Here is a 17634-nt window from a genome sequence, read left to right as displayed (position 1 = left end):
TCGGTATTTTCGTGAAAACGGACATAAATCCCTTTATATCGCTTTCGTGGATAGAAAAATCTACCGCGCGAGGCCGCGACCCCGTCCCTCTTCCGAAGAAAGTGGCCCCGCACGAATGCGCATAATTACAACGACGCCGATGAAATATGAGCGCAGTTAATCAACCGCTTTTATTCGAGCGCGTTTCTCTTCGACGGAAAAAAGGAAAAAGGGGAAAACATTACACGGTACACACCTTCGGCATCAATCTTCTCCAAATCGGGCTGGAATTATCGGGCATCGCGAGAGATGCACGAAACGATACGATACATCGCCTCTCTCTCCCTCTACCGGCACTAAATTTCGTACAGGCGCGATACCATCTTCCCACAATCTAAACGTCCCACGCAGAGAGCTCCCATGGCGCTCCGAAGAGGGGAAAGATGTCGCTAGACGGGACGCTCCATCGAGCGTTCCGCTCGATGATATCTCCTTTTCCCGAACCGAACGCTCGTTGCGAGGTTCACACGGCGTGCACCCCGTAATACCCCGATATTCCGCGTGCTTCTCGACGCACGCAGGATACGCACTTGTCGTTCAGCCACTTGTCGCCCTTCCTGCTTCCCGGCCCTCGGTTCACCCTCTTCGTCCCACTACGATCCGCGTTCCTACCATCGAGCCGCTGAATGAAGGCTTTCTTCGAGTGAAAACACGCGACACGTGCATCCCGTATCGAGTGGACACGTGCAACGCGTTCACCGGTTCCACGGTCGCCGGAACCCCGTGGTTACGCTTCTACGCCGACGTTCTCGCTAGTAGCCTTCGAGCGCATCCAGTTCGTCGCTGCAATAACACCGACCCTGTCGGAACTACGATCTTCGGTTCCGTACCATTAAGAGCGAGTCTAACCGCGGGAAATAGTCGATCGGAGCTTTGGTACGTACAGTTAAAGAAGTACATCGACCACTTGTTGCTAAAAAAGATTGCATCCGGGAAACGCTGAAATCTTCGCGAGCCATCGCGAATGGGATCTTCAAGATGGAAAACGCCGCGTCCTTGTACTCATAGAGACCAATGTAAAACGCTCGATCGGAGGATCGGGTACTTGGTTTAAGCGTCATAGACAAAAAGCAGCAGGCGCAAGAATATCGTCTACGAGCCGTGACACGCAACAGCGACGAGCGTCGTTCAATCTCTCCGGTGAGCAGTAAAAATCTTTTCTGTGTCGTTGCGGCCGGTCGTGTATCACGCACAGCGAGTCCCGAGGCAGCCTCTCCATTTTCCGACAAGCGCGCTTTCTCCCCTTCGTGTCTCTGCTTCCTTTTTTTCTTTTACTTTTCTCTCCGCTCTTTCCCTTTGACTTCTGGCGTTCCCAGAGAGAAGAGCACCACCGTCGCCGCTCTCACCCCTTCCTCTTTTCCTGCCTCGTCGTGTCCCGTTCCTTGAAAAGTTTTCGACCCTCGCCGTAAACGGCGAGCTGCCTCTCGGCGAAAAGGGGCTTCCGCTCTAATTGAACGACCCTCGGTAGCCCGCTGCCGCACGCTCTGTCACGAGGGTGAGTTTATCTTGACGCGCGTCAACGCGGGCCTAGATCCAAAGTGGGAGTATAGCGTACGGGATACAAGAGAGCAGCCAGCAACTCCGCCTTTATTCCAGCCTAGCGGTGTACACGGTCACACCGCCACCGCTTCGCTTCGTCGCCGCTTTATTAAGCGACAGACGCGACGTACGGCCCTTTGCTATTTTCACGCAACAGTTTGCGGTCCAGCCCCCTTCGCCTTCAACGGAACGAATGTATGTCGGTGCCAGCCAATTTTCTTGCGCTCTGAATCTTCCACAAAACGTCACTCGAGGGTGTAGTATCGTTCTCACGCGAGATTACAGCGTCCTGTTAACGACCGCGTGTAAAAGTCCTTTAACCATCGGGGAAATCGCGATGTCACTTTCCATCGATGTTTCTAGACAACTCTCCGGTTAAATTAGACAACGCTGTAGAGTGTTTTCATAAATATCGAAAATACTGGAACTAGCTGTCCATTTCGTGCGTACTCGTTTCTATACGACTCGAACTTAAAGCCGTATTCCAAATCTCTAAAGCTCTTTATGATTTCTAAAGGCTTCCGGATCGAAGCGCCCTAACTTTATCGACTTCGAGGAACAGAGAACCCGGCCGGAGAAAAAGCAAGGGCGTCGAGGGAGAAGGACAGAACGATCGACATGACAGAGGAGGTGTACCAATGAGCCGGATGGAAAACGACCCTCGTTCGTGGGGGTTAGTCGCTCCTCGGTTTCCTTCCTTCCTCCCAGCCAGCCACTTTCCCGCTTATTCAGCAATGATTCAATTCGGATGTGCTTTTTACGCCCGACAGCGACGGCGATAGCGTCGGTGGGTGGTTACCGAGCCGCGGTTGCAGTCTAGCTAACCGAAAAGGGGAACGAGCAAAAGCGGAGGAGAGACGGCACGGGGTTGAAACGAAGAAGGGACGCGAAGTTATCCCGCGCTGAAAACAGATTGCCCGGAATTCAGCCACCGTCGCCTCCGCCACCCTCCTTTCAACCTCTTTTCGCCTCGTCTCGCCTCCCCGCCTCCTGCCTGTTCGTGAGAGAAAAACCGAGAGGATAGAGTCGACTAACCAACAAGTCGTTCCTTTAATTCGGCTTACTCGTTTCTTTTTCCCTCGGTGCCCGCACCCTCGACGGAACCACCACCTGTCCGGATCCTTTTCACCCGATAAAGAAGCTTCTTACGCGTTTACATGCCGACCCTTATCGAGCCGCATCTACTTAACGTAATTTTTATGCATATCGTCGGGCCCCTCGGTTCATTGATGGAACGTGAACTGGAACGAGTGGAGCTCGCTACTTCTTTGTTAAACGTTATCTCTCTTAGTATGATGAACGGTTTTGGAAATTTCAGGCGAAGGTAATTGCGAAACCAGTAACGAGTCGTTATTACCATTCTCGTTTTCTGTGAACGGTGTTGGTAATTACAGCGTCTTCCATTCCGTCGAGTTCTCGACCGTGCGCGTCCGTCTTGCACGGCCTTATACTACTATCGACGTATCGACGGTCTGTGATTACCAGCTCCGCGACTTCTGCGCGTCGAATAACGAGGCATCGTTCGAAAAGTGAATTGTACTCGAATCGTATACCACTGTTTCGTACATCTTGAGTATCCTCGTACCTAAAAGAACTTTGTGGAGAACACGCGTATACCAATGGACGATGTGCAAAATGGACCGACCTTGCAAACGAGGCATTATTTCGAGGGGAAAAAGCAAGACCGCCGCGAGCCGCTGTCAATTCCATTAAAAACTCGAACGAAGCTCGTGTTAAAACGCCTTCTTGGCATGGGATGAAGGTGTATCGCGGTGTCGTGAGACGAGCGGGCCTTGTTCTCTGCCGGCGGTCGAGCCTGTCCAATGAAAAAGCAACCCTTTCTTAAGAAACCGTAATGACGGGATCGAACACCGGGCCTTCTTAATGCCCTCGCCTCGACGAAGTGTATCGGCAGCTTTGCGACGCGGTGTAAATCAAACACATATTCGCCCGGAGGCGGGCCAGCCTTTTACACGCGCAAGTATCAGCCGCGATGCTCGTAAGGACGCGCAGAATCTCTTGTTCGCCCTCTCGAAATTGCCGTACCTCGATTGACGAGCGGACAGCTCGTCAATTGCTTCTTTCCTTCCGGGTTTCTTTGGATTTACGGTTTGTCGAGGTTCCTCGCATCTCCCGTATATGCATATTGATTCGATGTCTCGGAGCAATATAGTTGCATAATGAACTGCGAAATACGTGTCTTGACCCCAAGAACACGTCCATCCGTCAATCAAAGGAGTATCTTTTCAGGAGGATCGCACCTGCGCGAGGAATCACGCGACCACCTCGATAATAAGAACTTCCAAAAGACGTTTTCTTCGGTGAAGATAGTAGCTTAGAATCGAGGAACGATCTTTCTTGGACGGAATGGATAATGGCGATAAGTAGAGACGCTTGGTCGAACGATATGCGCAGATTTTTGCCACGCTACCGGTTCGATAAGCAGCGTAGCACGGTATGTAGTACGACGAAGGAAAGTCGCCAGCAGCGGTAACTAGCAGAGAGCGTTAGAACGGCCGATTACAAAGGGTTCTTGAAAATCAAAGGGTGTTCGCGTAGCTGTGTGCTCGATTGACGTGACGTAATAGGATGGTTCGGTCTAACAACGAAAGCATCGGTCCCACTCGGTCAGTCGCATATTAATAGCTGGGACCATGTAGCCAGAAGCGGGCAGCTGCCGGCTCGTTTGCAGCACGCGATACTCGCGCTCTCACCTGTAACGTATATCTCGACTTGTCTCTCTCTCTCTCTCTCACTCTCTCTCTCTCACTCTCTCTCTCTCTCTCCATCTCTCTCGCTTAAACCTTCTCGCTGTTTCCCCGTACTGCTTTGGTCGCTTCGCTTCTGCCACGGCATCGCTGCCTCCTCCTCCTCTCTCTCTCTCTCTTCCTCTTGATTCTCGTGCTCGTATCTATCTCCGCGAGGAGCACTTGAAATTATTATTCCCGTTCGCCTGCTAAAGGCCCCCGTATCTCGCTCGCTTAATGTGTACAGGGTGTTCCGATATTCGAGTACGTGGCCTCCCCTCTCACCCTCTTACTCGCTCTTTCCCTGGTTTCTCCGTTCGCTTTGCGGTACGAGGCGATTTCTCGTCGGGAATATATAGACGGGACGCGGCACAGCGCGCTCGATGATTTCGCCGTGAAATAAGCGCGTGTCAATGAAATACGCCGGCGGTTATTGCTTGCTTTTATCGGAGGTTAATTATATCCCCCGCGTTATCTCTCAGGGCGTGAATTCATAAGGTTCGCATAAGGGAGCTTATCTGGACGCGAGCATCTGGACGCCACGAGCGTCCACCGTGGATTCTCCTATAAATAGAGGTGATTTCCACTGGATAGCGCGTTCCTCTTTTTCCACTTTTTTCCTCTCTCTGACGACGTAGCTTTTCTTTTTCGTCAACGATCCAAGTAGAAAAAGGATCCATCGGACAAAGCTGCCGGCTAGCGTCCTCGAGCGCGCATAAGCGCGTCGTAGCGATTTCGATCACGCACTACGTCGAGCCCGCTTCTAGTGATCGATGATCGTCGCGAACCAACTCTGGGAACGTTTCAAGCTATCCCATTGACAAAGAATATCGACGGCCGCGTTGCGAAATCGAGCGGCGCTCCTCGACAATCGAGGCACGATCGCGCTTAAACGATTGATAAAAGCTGCTGGCCCGATCCATCATGATTCTCGGCTCGTCGCGAAGTTCGATCGCGCGACCATACCAAAAAAGACAGGAAAGGAAAGGGTACCCAGACCGGCGAGTTCTCTCTCACCGCTGGATAATTTGTATTGCTTTTCTCCATCGAGTGGTCGTCGTTTTCGTCTTTGTCGTCGCCATCGTTGTCGCCGTAGTTGCCATCGCTCCTAAATCGACCGCCAGCCAACAGTAATTATTGCTCTCGCTGATAAATTAATATTGCTTAATGTCTGCTGTCGGCGATGCTTCGCCTCGCTACGTTAACCGATAACGGTTCGATAATATATTCCGTTGACACGAGCTGAAAGTGGTTCGATCATGCATCGAGGAGAGAAGATGGTTTTATACTTCGTATAATGTAAGAACGAATAATGACAACTATGGGAGGACAAATGAGATCCGGGTCTTGAGTTAATCGCGTAGATATATGCGCGCGATCAATGTTTAAAAGAAAACAGGGCAAATTTGGATTGAATTTGTATCACTGTAAAATTATTGCGGCAGATTAATCGCCCAAGGTGAATTTATTAAAGTCAGAACGGAAAGTAATTTCTTCTTATCTTTCTGAAGAAAGTAACCTACGCTCGTGCGACTATTAAATATCGAAGTTAATTATTTATGAAAGAATTTCAAATATAGGTACTCGATAATATTCCACAATATTTAACGTATCTTTGAGATCTTCGATTAAAGAAAGACTAGATGTATTACGCATATGTGCCAGTATGCGTCGCGAGATTAATAACGCTCGTAAAGTAAACGGTAAAATCGCAAGGTTCTCGATCCGAAGGGCCCGCACGGTCGATCGAACAAGAGGAACGAAACCGGTGCACTTCTTTCCGATTCTTCACGGTGACCCGGTATCAACGCGCGTACGCGTGTACCCGGTACCGAACATAATGCCTGCCCCGGCTACGTCGCCGCGATAAATTATCGTAAACGCATGTTAACCGCCCGCCTTGGATATTTGTTAACAGGTTAGAGTAGGCGGCGCGTGTGTACTCTCGTTCCGTCGTTACACGTACGTTTATACGCGCATAAAACGTGCTCGGTTATGGCCGGCACCACCGTGCTCCTCTTTCAATCGCTTCTTTCGCTCTCGAGCATCGACCATGCCCACCTTTCATCCCTTGTTTCCTTGTTGAATATTTCAATTCATTTGTTATATAACAATAGCGTATCACCGCTATGGTAGATATAGTTGTATATTAAAATAAAAATGGTTCGATCGGTCTGGATTTTTTGTTCTCGAAAAATCTTCCTGACACGAGTACAACTGCCATGAATATGCAGCAGATATGTATTTCAGTCCGCTCTCTGCCAAACTAGTTTCGAGGGCTGGTTTGAAACGAGATTTCATTCGGTGGTTTTTAGCGTTCTCGTTGCCAGACACGAGCTTTTTCGTCTATTATTGTGCTTTAACTTTCCGCGACCAGAGTTATTAGACGATGTATCCTGAATGTAACGGCGAAACGTCTAGTTTCGGACATGATTTTGACGCACGGATGAATATTCGTATTACGCGTGTCAAAGTACGAACGCCGCGTATTTCCTTCTACCACATGTTAATACTCGAGCACAACCGACACTACTTACCTCGAACAATTAAACTGTTACCGTCGATTCGTTGTTCCCAAAACATAAATCACTGCGCAAAGTCGCAAAGTACTCTTCGATAAAAATGATTTTTACCTTTTCATCCCGACGTACGCCATTAATCACGATCCGAACAGCAGAAAAAGAATCGCGAAACGGTTTCCGGTTGTTGCACGCGAGTCTTAACCCCGGCGACCTCGAGAAGGAAGAGGAAAGTGGGGAAGAGTTTCGAAAAATCGGTACGCATGATATATCGGTGGAAGAAATGTCATCTATCCGTATTATATATGATATCGGTCCGCGAACGATCGGCGGATATGTACGCGGAAACGGAGGCCTGGCTGGTAGCAGGAGACCGTAACTCCCTGCTTAACCTAAGTTATCGCCGCGCAGCTGATTATTAATGTTGCCACGATTAATAACCGCGGAGGTTACGCGGTTCGGGGACCGGTGAAATATTGCTCCGTGCACCTGAATAAGTAAGTGAAACGCGGCGCGAGAAAAATCCCTCGCATTCGATCGCTGCTGGCATTACCGTGATTCACTGAATTTTCCATAATGACGTCACTTCCGGTCTTCCGTCGGTCGACGAGAATATTCTTGGGTACCGGTTTAACGATTCGGATTGTTACATCGGTGACATCTCCGCGATTTCCTTCCATTCGACAAGATCGTTTCAACGCAGTCGAACGTAATGGTCGTTCCTTGTAAAGAAGTTAATTAGTTCCTGTGACCTGAACGTTACGTTAGCCTCGACTTCGATGCTGTTCCCCTCCGACGATTTTCACTTACGAACCGCATACCGGCTATTCACAGACGTACAAATAACAAGACGAATAAGTAGGTACGTTTCAATTATGCACCTTCTGTTATGGTAACGGAAGTATTCGTTTCGTTGGAACGAAATTGGAATCCATTTGTTTCCTCGAATTCTTTAAGATCGTTTCCATGTAATATTTACATTGAACAGGATCGCTTTAATTTCAGTTTAAACGAATACACGTACGTCTTCGAGGCTTCGGCGCAGTTTCACCGTAGAGTCGAGCCAGCAATCGCTCCTCGTTCTTTGGAATTCATAACATTTTTCTAACTGGTAATTGTAAGGCAGTAGAGTAAGTAGGATTAACACGGCCGTCGATACACGGTAATAATCACGAAGATAACAGTCGATCAGGAATCGCGAAGCGTACCGCCGCGCCGTCGCTTCGCATTTCGAGTTCGCGTCGACACGCACAGGTACGCGTGTCGTTTCGTGTAACGAAACGCACACGATGCACATTGCCGGTATTGGCTAGCGGTCGCTCGAGTAGGCGCTACTCGTCCGGTAATTTCAGCTGGATCTGCATATTTTAGCACGAAAACTTCCGTCGATCATTATCCTCGCGGCGACGCGGCCAGGCCGCGTTTCTGTACGCTAGCTTCTACATTGTAGCACATGCTCGTTGCGAACCACGCGAACCCTTCGTGCGATCCATGGAAAATCGTTATACCCTAACCTACCAGAATAAGGGAAGCATTTGTGGCCTAAAGATAGAAAATCAACGTAAAACTGCAATTATAAAAGTCGGCATCCATTCGTTGCATATTTTCATATCGTATCGTCTATTCGCATACACACTGTATACTATAATTGTCGTCGCTGTGTATCGGTCTATTAAAACGCACAATATGGTCCGACGATACACGAACGGACGTCCACGTTAAAAATAATCGCGTCGTCCATCTCGAAAGTTGAAATCGAAAGACCATATCACGATGGACGAAAGCAACGCGCATTGGCGTAATTCGATAAGAGTTCTCTGGTGGAAAGACCGATGGGAATCGTGGCGCAAACAGACCAGAGAACGAAAATGTCGGTGGATCGCATGACGCGGTACGATTGTCGGTGGGATTCGTTCATTTCGAAATTACCTGTTGATGGCCGCCAGATATTTTCTCACAGGGTGGAATATCGCGTCGTTTTATCTGCACGCATTACCCCGCACCCCTGTCCACGTACCTCAGCCTGTTTGCAACGAGCAAGACGCGGGTCACCGTTATAAGAACCTCGCTACGGCCACGAACACCGGTCTTAATTGTAATAACTATAATTAGCACCACTTATCCAGCCGATAAAGAAGTTCGGTATCAAGGAAAGGGAAAATTCTGGACTCTGTTCGCCTATCAACGTGAATCACGAGCCTGGATGTTGGATGGCTGGCTGCATGAAAAATATGCTCGCGCGGTATTAAAGTACCGCGAGGAAAAATCCGTGGCTCGACTTAACGATTTCATGTTTGTACCGCAAAGTTTAGCGCCACTCCTCGTGTTGCATTAGCGGCGATAGAATTCCGGTAACCCTCGCTCGTGTATACTTACTTGTAGCGTTCCGCGGAGTAGAAAAAGCTTGTCGGTTTTTATAATAGTCGGACTACCTACAAACGTTGAACGATAATTAAGATGTTGGAATTCTTCGAGTTTTCACTCGCTGCGAGACAGTAACGATTTATCCGGGAATAAAAAATTGCCTTATTGATATAATAAGTAATTACGAATCTGCTAACGAATGATTAATTAACTACACGGATCTTCGTGTAGAGTCGACACCTTCAAAAAGAACAAATTATCTTTCGACGGTTTGAAAAACACGTTCAGCGATTCTAATCAGCGGAACGGCTAATAAAGTCCAATTATAAAAGCCCGGTGCGATCTTCGAGTTTCTTCGTTGAGATACGACCCTGGGGCGAAGTGGCCGTGAAACAAGAGGCAGAGATAAGGAGGCTTGCCGGGCAAAAAAGACGAGAGCCGCGAATGAATTTCAACGAGGGCCGCGATTTGACTCTCCGGTCTCGCGTAGGTTGCCGACTCGCGAGCGCTCTTTCCGAGAACCGAGTCTCTCCAGTCCAACCGCACGACCTTGTCTCTCTGCATTATGGATGCGTTATAATTACCTATTCATTTTCTATGGGCACGTAACATCGTGGTGCTCGCTGCTCATGCGACGCTTTGCACCTGATCGTAGATAGAAAACGACCGTTCGCTGACGGCCAACAGAGAAACTGCTATTCGTGTCGTGCTTCGCGTAACCTGTCGTCGATTGCCCATACTCCAACTCCAGGATGCGCTTCTCTGCATGTATCCTGTAGAATTTCAGCTCTGGCGATCTCGAAACGACCTAGACTCGAAGGAAACGAAGTGGAGTTATCCGAAGTGGAAAAATCTTTGAAACTGTGGTGCGAAGTTTCTGACTCTTGTATATCGTGTATACCATGTACGTATAGTTTTTCTGTTACCGAGGGATAAATCGCGCTCCTTTGGCAAGCGACAGGATCCGTGCACCAAGTCCTGTCCAAGCGCAAAAAAAAAATAACTTACAAAAATCACATTGACGCGCCATCGTCTTATTTGCATAAAGGACACGATATCCAAAATCTGTTGTATCCAGTCTTCGATAATGAACAACGACAACGTCGTGTCACCCTATATACGTTCTCTCAGCCCCCAACGAAAAATAATCAAACACATCAACCGCGATAACAACACTCTTCAGCTTTTCCCGGCACTTTCCCAGATATCGATCGTCCAATAGCCGTATAATATAACAGCGTCGGAGTCACAGTGACGCTAATCATTACAAATAATTTATAATAGGACAGTGATGAGGCGGCGATCGCGATATCGTTGAAACATATGCTTCGTTAGCGTTGCTCTTTATTTTTTACGATCATCCGCCATCCTCCTCGCCTATTCTTCGCTGTCTCTGTTTCCCGTTTCCCGTTCTCGCGTTTTCTGCGCACGCTAGAATCGTTGCAGTCGTTTCACGCGAGTGTTCGAAGAACGGTAGCGTGCGTATCGCGAGTCTCGTGGCACAATGAACACGAGACGGGATCGTGAACGGAGGAAGGAGGGCCGTGTGTGCACGCATATTTGTAAAACGTGCAGTTATGAAAGCAACCCGGCAATTAGTCGACACAGTCGGACAATATTTTCGCGTTGCGTCAGACCAACCAACGGAATCGCGCCGCTTTTGTTACGAAAACATCGACGCGTTTGTTCTTCCAACGGAATTGAAACGGAGCGGAGTCCCGATGAAACGACGGATAGCAAAGCCAGCTCGTTGCAAAATCATTTAATTGCTTGCACGTCGGTTTATCGATCGACAACTCGAATAGAGCATTTCCAACTTTTTGTTATGATTCCGTGTTTTGTATTAAAAACGTCGTAATATATACCTTCGTCGTTTGTGCAATATCCACGTGAAAGAAAGTTTCTTCCAAGCGTAAGAGATGCTTACTCGACGTGATTTTTCTGATTGTACAACATCGAACTGTGTCCATACTAGTTGGTCTCCCGAAGAACGTAGCCTCTTCTTGTTAGCTATTTGAGTCTCACAGAAACCACACTGATCAATATCGCTTTCCATAGACTCTCGATTTAATTATTCGATCAGTCTCAGAACTCGAATTATTCACATCCATAAGATCGTTGGTCGCAAAGAAGTATTACATAAATAATCGTAAATTTGGAGGGAAATTTTGACAAATAATATTTATACGACTGTTGCTTGTCTACTCTTCCAATTTATTACAGAGTCGATCGGTGTAACTTCTGAACGGTTTATCTACCTAAACTACGCAACATTCGTGATGCTCGAAACATTTCCACTCGATTGAAATACTGTCGCGTATACGACTAATTAGCAGAAAGAAAAATTGTTCCCGTCTGGAGGGTCGATCGATCCTTCATCAAGCCGAGGAGGTGAAGCTGAATGGCTGAGTTGACTATTTTTCGAACGACGACCGTGCTTCTCGAGAAGCTGCTTCTAGGAAATCGTTTCCTACCAGCTAGAGAAGACACCGGAGGGAGATGTCTCTGCAATCTCCGGAGGTATCGACTGTCCTCTTTGTTTATAAATAAAGTTCGGAGATGTGGGCGTCGATGTAGGTGTCTCCGCATAAAGTATAAGGAGGTATCACGACGCCCCTCGTCTGGGGGGTAAAATGGAAATGCGTGGCAGCGGGCGGTATAGGCGAAACCCCGCGGTTTCGACTGTTTCGGCCAAGATCTACGGAGAGAAGCCAGCGGAGAGAAAAAGAGAAGAAGGGAGAAGCATTTTGGCCGAAAACGCCAGTTCCTGGTCGTACGCCGAGAGAAAAAGCCTCGATTTATTTCCTCCGAATCGAACGCCCGTTTCTCTTCTCCTCTCACCCCGTTACTCTTCGTCCATCGAGAATACATCGAGGAAGTTCGAATCGTGTGCTAGTTCCGCTCTTTGAAATCTACGTTGCCTTCCACCGTAACACGCCTTGTAACTCGAAAGAATCGATCGTTACGTCCCTAATGTCCGTCTTGTAGAATGTACGAGAGGATCGCTGGCTATTCTACCCCCCGAATTTTTTTCACGGTACACCAGCACAAGGTGAAAAACAGGGTCGGTGAAAATTCTTCCGTTCGAATTCTAAGCGACGCGGCGTTCGCTGGCGAACAGTTCGGGATTCTTTTTGAGGTTGCGCTAGGCGCACGGTATAAAGCCCGGCCAGGGCAGAGGAAGGAAAGAAGGAGAAAAGGGCCAGGGTGAACGAGAAGGCAAGAGAGCGCCGCTGAACGGCGCAGTTTATTTCGGTCGGGTTAATTAGTGTTGCCTCGCGAGGTTTACGGTTGACATTTCGTTGGTCGTTCGTTCGTTCGTCGTTCCACTGTACAGGAGGACGGGGAAGGTGAGAGGAGGAGGACAGACAAGGGGAGACCGGCTTTTTTACGGCAACATACTGGTCGGCCATACCGAGTGCCGTGGAGGAAGACGAAGTCGCCGCAGAGGAGTAGTACACAGAGAGAGGAAAGAGAGGAGGAGGAGAAGGAGGAGGAGGAAGAAGAAGAAGAAGAAGAAGAAAAGGAGGAGGAGGACGACGAGGAACAAGGACACACCGGCCAATAAAACTGCAGTGCCCCTCGAAGGTGCACCAAAGGCGCCAGGGCAGTCTGGACCTCCCTTATTAGCTCCCCTCTTTCGATTTTTACCGTCCACCTTCGGATACCCGCAGCAGCCTTTTGTTTTATCCTACGGTGTGAATATCGCACCGTTTTACGGCGTTCGGATTGGACCCACCTTTGTGATCAGGCTAGAGAAGCCTAGCCGACGATACATGGGTCAAAGCAACGCATTTCATAAACCTTGGTCTTTGAAATCTTTGGGAATTCTTGTTCTTGAATCGTCGTAGCGATCAAAGACGGACAGACGCTCGAGAATATACCGTCCGCTGCTTTGAAATTCTACCGAATCGAGAAAAAATCTTGGTTAGCCGTTCGAACGAGTTTGACGAGGAAGCACGAGCTTGCTGCGAGAGCTCCGTATAATTCCTTGGTTAGCAGGACAGTTTACGGGCTACACAGATTCCCGTGTTTCTCGATTTCCCTTGCGTTTCACCTTGAATTAGGTAGTTGAAATCTTTCCCTCGTTAAGGACGGGACCCGAACAAACGCTCTCGCAAGGGAGAGTAACGAATTACAAGAAACCTGGCAATGAAAAGAAAGATAAGAGAGAGGAGAAGACCTTACCTAACTAGGTCGAGGGTGAAACAAAGAAAGAGGCGAAAGAGAGACGGGTGAGACGAGTAGAGTAGTAGAAGAAGGTGGATGGTTTGCTGCCTTATTAAGCGGTCTTATCGCTAGAGACAGCCTGCCCCGACACGGCCGTTTAACTTTTACTCGACCTGCAAACAAGTAGTGGACACACTGGCCAGGGAGATAGGACTCGCCACGTTACCCTAGCCTACCTTCCACTGAAAAGCCTTATCACATTTGAAAAACTTGACGGCTGTAAACATGAAACGACGCTGCAACTGGCCCCCGGATACTCCCCGCGTCGAGATTTACAATGCGTCTTTAAGCGGCGTTAACTACGCTGCGGGATATTTAAACGTTACTTAACAGAAGCACTCGCCGATGTACGATCGCGAACGGCGGTGTTCGAGCTACTATAAAATATCGATGCCTTCTCGTTCTGGTGGCCACCATCGCGCTGCTACGCGTATAAGGTACGATCGATCGGCGATAAAATTTCGTGCAATTAAACGTCAAAGATTAATGGTTAGGATTGAAGCTTACTTTAACCTAAGTACCGATTCGTACGTAAAGTAACTATCGGTGTTTCACGCGGATCGCTCTGTTCGTCTTTCTTGCGTTCCCTACAATTTCTACTTAGAAATCGCGACAACTTCATTTCGACGAAGTTTCGTTGTACGAAAGCTTCGTATTCTCCGACGATCGTCGCTAGAATCTTCGAAGCTTCCTCGCGTCCCGACGAAGACGGCAAAATATTTGCCGTGCAAACAAGAAGACACGGACCGGGCGAGGCTTCGTTTACCGCCGAAACGGTAAACAAAAGTGTACGTTCCAACGAAGGTGAAACAGGATTAAACGGGTTATTATTGTGGTTTTGACGGGTCACAATGATTCTGTCACAATAAGGGAAAGTCGTGACACGACACGAGTCGCAGACCGAGACAAGGTTTTCCAAAAAAGAGCACATTGTGCTGGCGACTGTTGGTCGAGGGGGCGTGATCGGCAGGTCACTAGGTTTACGCAGCGCAATAAATCATTCGAGAGGCCTATAGCCCCTCTCTCATGGTTTTTTCTCTTGAACGGTCCCAACAGGTGCTCAGGTACTGGAAGGTCCTTGGAAGGATCCTTATCTCCTAAGAACCTCGTCGACCTGTCAGCTAATCCTATTAACGGCATTGAATCTTGCGTTTCCAATAGCAACCGCTATTTTTCCACTCCTCGCTCGGCTGTATCGCGTTTTTTCTCCCGTTTCCATATTTCCTCTTCCAATATTCCACGTTCCACAGAACGCTTCCATCTTTTTCGTTCCCCTATAAATCGCCGCGTATCTTTCGAGTGCACGGAGCGTTTCTCGCGCGATAAACCGCCGATACGATTTCTGGCGTGCAAGAAGAAGGCTGTCGGAACGCTTCACGCGTCCCCGTGCAGAATGTGTACGTGGCACGCCGGCTAGCAAATTGCTCGAGGCAACGTCGCGGAAAATCGTCCGCCGCGTGGCTTGCATTGACACGAATAAGACACATGACCGACCAAGCATGATAGCGAGGAAAACGCGACCATTTGCACGACCGCACGAAACCACCACCCGTTCCAAACTTATTATCGCGCGCCATTTTAAAGGCGAGTCTTTCGATGTTACTCGATAATCTAAGACACTCTAATTTGCCGAGTAACAGTCTTGGCTACTGTCTAATAACCCGTGAAATTATTCTAAATGCCAGAGTAACCGAACGATCCCTGTGGCTAATCCTTCCGACGACGCACCGAGTCCGTGAGATCTCTCCGCCGAACGAACGTCGCGTTTCGCTCGGAATATTCGGCTCGATTCAGAGCGGAGAGATTTATGCGCTGCCCGAAATAATTGCCGGGATCGGGCAACTTTGTCGTTCGAGAAAACGTCCCGATTCTTTTAAGTGGCTCGTATTACGAAAGAAAACCTTTCGACGAGCAACATGATTGAAATCGTGCTAGATCGGAATAATAGAGGTTTATTAGAAACTTAGAAATTATATAGCTGGTATTTCGGAAGGAATAATTTCTAGAAATTGAATAGAGATAACCGACGTTACGGTTATTTCAAAGAGGAGATGGTAGGTATCTCCCGTGAAAGTAACCCATAATAACGCGCGAGCCCATTAATCCTTGCTGGAAAGATTTAATGAACGAGATTTCAACGGTAAATTCGAAAAAAGAAAAAAAAAACTAGCTGTTTAGTAAATAATCCACGCGAAATCAAGAAACTCGTTTCCTAAATGTAATAGTATGCTCGAAAGCGATGATAGGCATCTAATGAATGCGGTTCGTACACCTTCTATTGTTTTATTGTTTCATTCATACGCGTTCTCCGAGATGTTCTATCTACGTTTCTACAAACCATGTTTCCGATCGATGATCTTGGAGACATTCGAGTCTCGTATTTCTCGCGGCGCTTCTTCCACCTCATCGTTGCGATCGGAACGGGACGATCGAAAAAATTTAACGAAGTTCATTAAGCATGCAGCTGCGATACTCGTCGCCTTCGAGCCTTCGACGCGACGACCACCACTTTTTATTTATAAACCATAGGTGCTTGGAGACCGAATTCTTGGAATCGTTCCTCCACGTCGGGGCTGTTCGTCACGGACGTTGCTCCAACTCTCCCCGAAACGTACTCGCGCGACCGATTGTCGCGAATGTGACGCGCAAAACTCTCGGAGGGTGTCCTTGTAACCCGAACGTTTGACCGTTCGTGTCACGTAGACGTAACAAAGTTTCCGAGCTCGAGAAGCGTGGAAACAGGCTGCACGACGCATCGTAGTACTCAGCGATTTCACGAACCGGACAATGGCGCGATATAAGCCGGAAGAAGGTGGCTAGTCGGAGGATAAGGAAAGACAGAGCTGGTGGATAGGTTGGATGACGTAGTTGGGTAGTAGAGAGGGTTGGTTGAAAAGAGAGAGAGAGAGAGAGAGAGAGAGAGAGAGAGAGAGAACGTGCGAGAGAGGCCAGCAGATTTATTTAAGTCCCTCGCCGTCGGGTTGACAAGAGTAGACTCGCGTAAACATACTCGTTTCTCCTTGTTCCGCCGTGGCCGTTTGTCGAGCCTTAGCGGGGGAACGGCGGCGGCGGCGGTGGTGGCAGCGGCGACGGCGACGTCGGCGGCGGGATCGTTTCACGGTAGTTTCTCGCGGGTGGGGCAAAAGGCGTCGTCGCGCTCGTGGGCACGTTCGATTCGAAAGGACGCCCGCGCGCGAAACGCTCGGCCAATCGCGAGCCTCGTATCATCCCACGTGATACGCCCGCAGGGTTGTACGAAGCTACGCGATTCGACGGTTACGTAAGGACTACGTCCCACGTATCAAAAGTGGGGGTAGCCGTTGCTTTCGGTTTTCCTCGCCAGAGGGGGAACTGGGATGGAGCGGAGTGGAAGGCGCTGAAGTGGTGTGAGTAGTTGCGAGTCAGTCGCAGACTGGAGTGCCCTGTGAGAGCAGGGGACGGACCGAACGAACGAACGAACTCTATAACTAATCGCTCGTGACGCTTCGTCGTCTGTCCGAATGTCCGTCCCATCGCCCGACGCGCCGATACGACAACGTTCTTCTACTCCTGTTATCTCCTTCTCGCGGTAACGTGACCCGTGGAGTTGTGACGTGTCGCGCGGCGTTCGACCCGCGAGGAACGAACGTTCCCCGAGAGTCAGCATCCCCGCGTTCGCTAGTGCGGATTTCACCACGTCGAATCGTGCCGCGATAATCTCGTTCTTCGCTCGCGACCTGCTACGACTGGATTCACCTGTGGACACTTTCGGAACTGTTGGATCTTCGAGTGTCCGTCGGCGGTTCGAGCTGGCACGTTGTCTTCCTGACCAAACCACGGGGAACGCCAGTCTCGACATGTGGTCGCCAATCGGATTCCTCGATCACGACCGAAAAACACCCTGATGGCAATCACCGTTCGCGAGATATCGCGATCGTTCACCATCGCTGCTCCATTCGTTGCTATATTCGTGGCGTTCACGGCGTCGCCGAAAGTAGTACTGACTTAGTGAGAGAGTGTAGTAGTGCGTGCAGGTGCGGTTGTGACCTAATTCTCTCCGTTAGTCGACCAGAGAGACATCGAGAGAAAAAAAACACATATAGAGAGAACTGATCGTCGAAACCAATCGAGATGTCAGTATACGCGCAGTTCGGATACTCGTATCCGTCGGCGTCCCAGGTGAGTCGTAAACTACGATTCAATACGCCTTGCTTCGA

General features: G+C 48.9%; 2 protein-coding genes across 3 annotated transcripts in view; one reads left to right on the top strand and one right to left on the bottom strand.

Moving 5' to 3' along the window:
- LOC139995334 (uncharacterized) overlaps positions 1–17634 on the bottom strand; it is a 307852-nt gene that overhangs the window by 125443 nt on the left and 164775 nt on the right. The gene's annotated exons all lie outside the window — the stretch shown is intronic.
- The window catches only part of LOC139995245 (homeobox protein araucan), a 76011-nt gene that overhangs the window by 4781 nt on the left and 53596 nt on the right, over positions 1–17634 (top strand). Inside the window, exon 1 of one of the 2 annotated variants that reach the window (XM_072018527.1) lies at positions 16825–17596. The exons of the other annotated variant lie outside the window; for it this stretch is intronic. Within the exon in view, the coding sequence (XP_071874628.1) occupies positions 17549–17596 (48 nt within the window). The 5' untranslated portion in view covers positions 16825–17548. Of the gene's footprint in view, positions 1–16824; positions 17597–17634 lie in introns of those variants that run through there. 2 annotated transcript variants of the gene reach the window in all.

The sequence above is a fragment of the Bombus fervidus genome, chromosome 2 (genome assembly GCF_041682495.2).
Source record: "Bombus fervidus isolate BK054 chromosome 2, iyBomFerv1, whole genome shotgun sequence".
Classification (NCBI taxonomy): Eukaryota; Metazoa; Arthropoda; class Insecta; order Hymenoptera; family Apidae; genus Bombus; species Bombus fervidus.
This window is presented reverse-complemented; position numbering and strand designations above follow the sequence as displayed.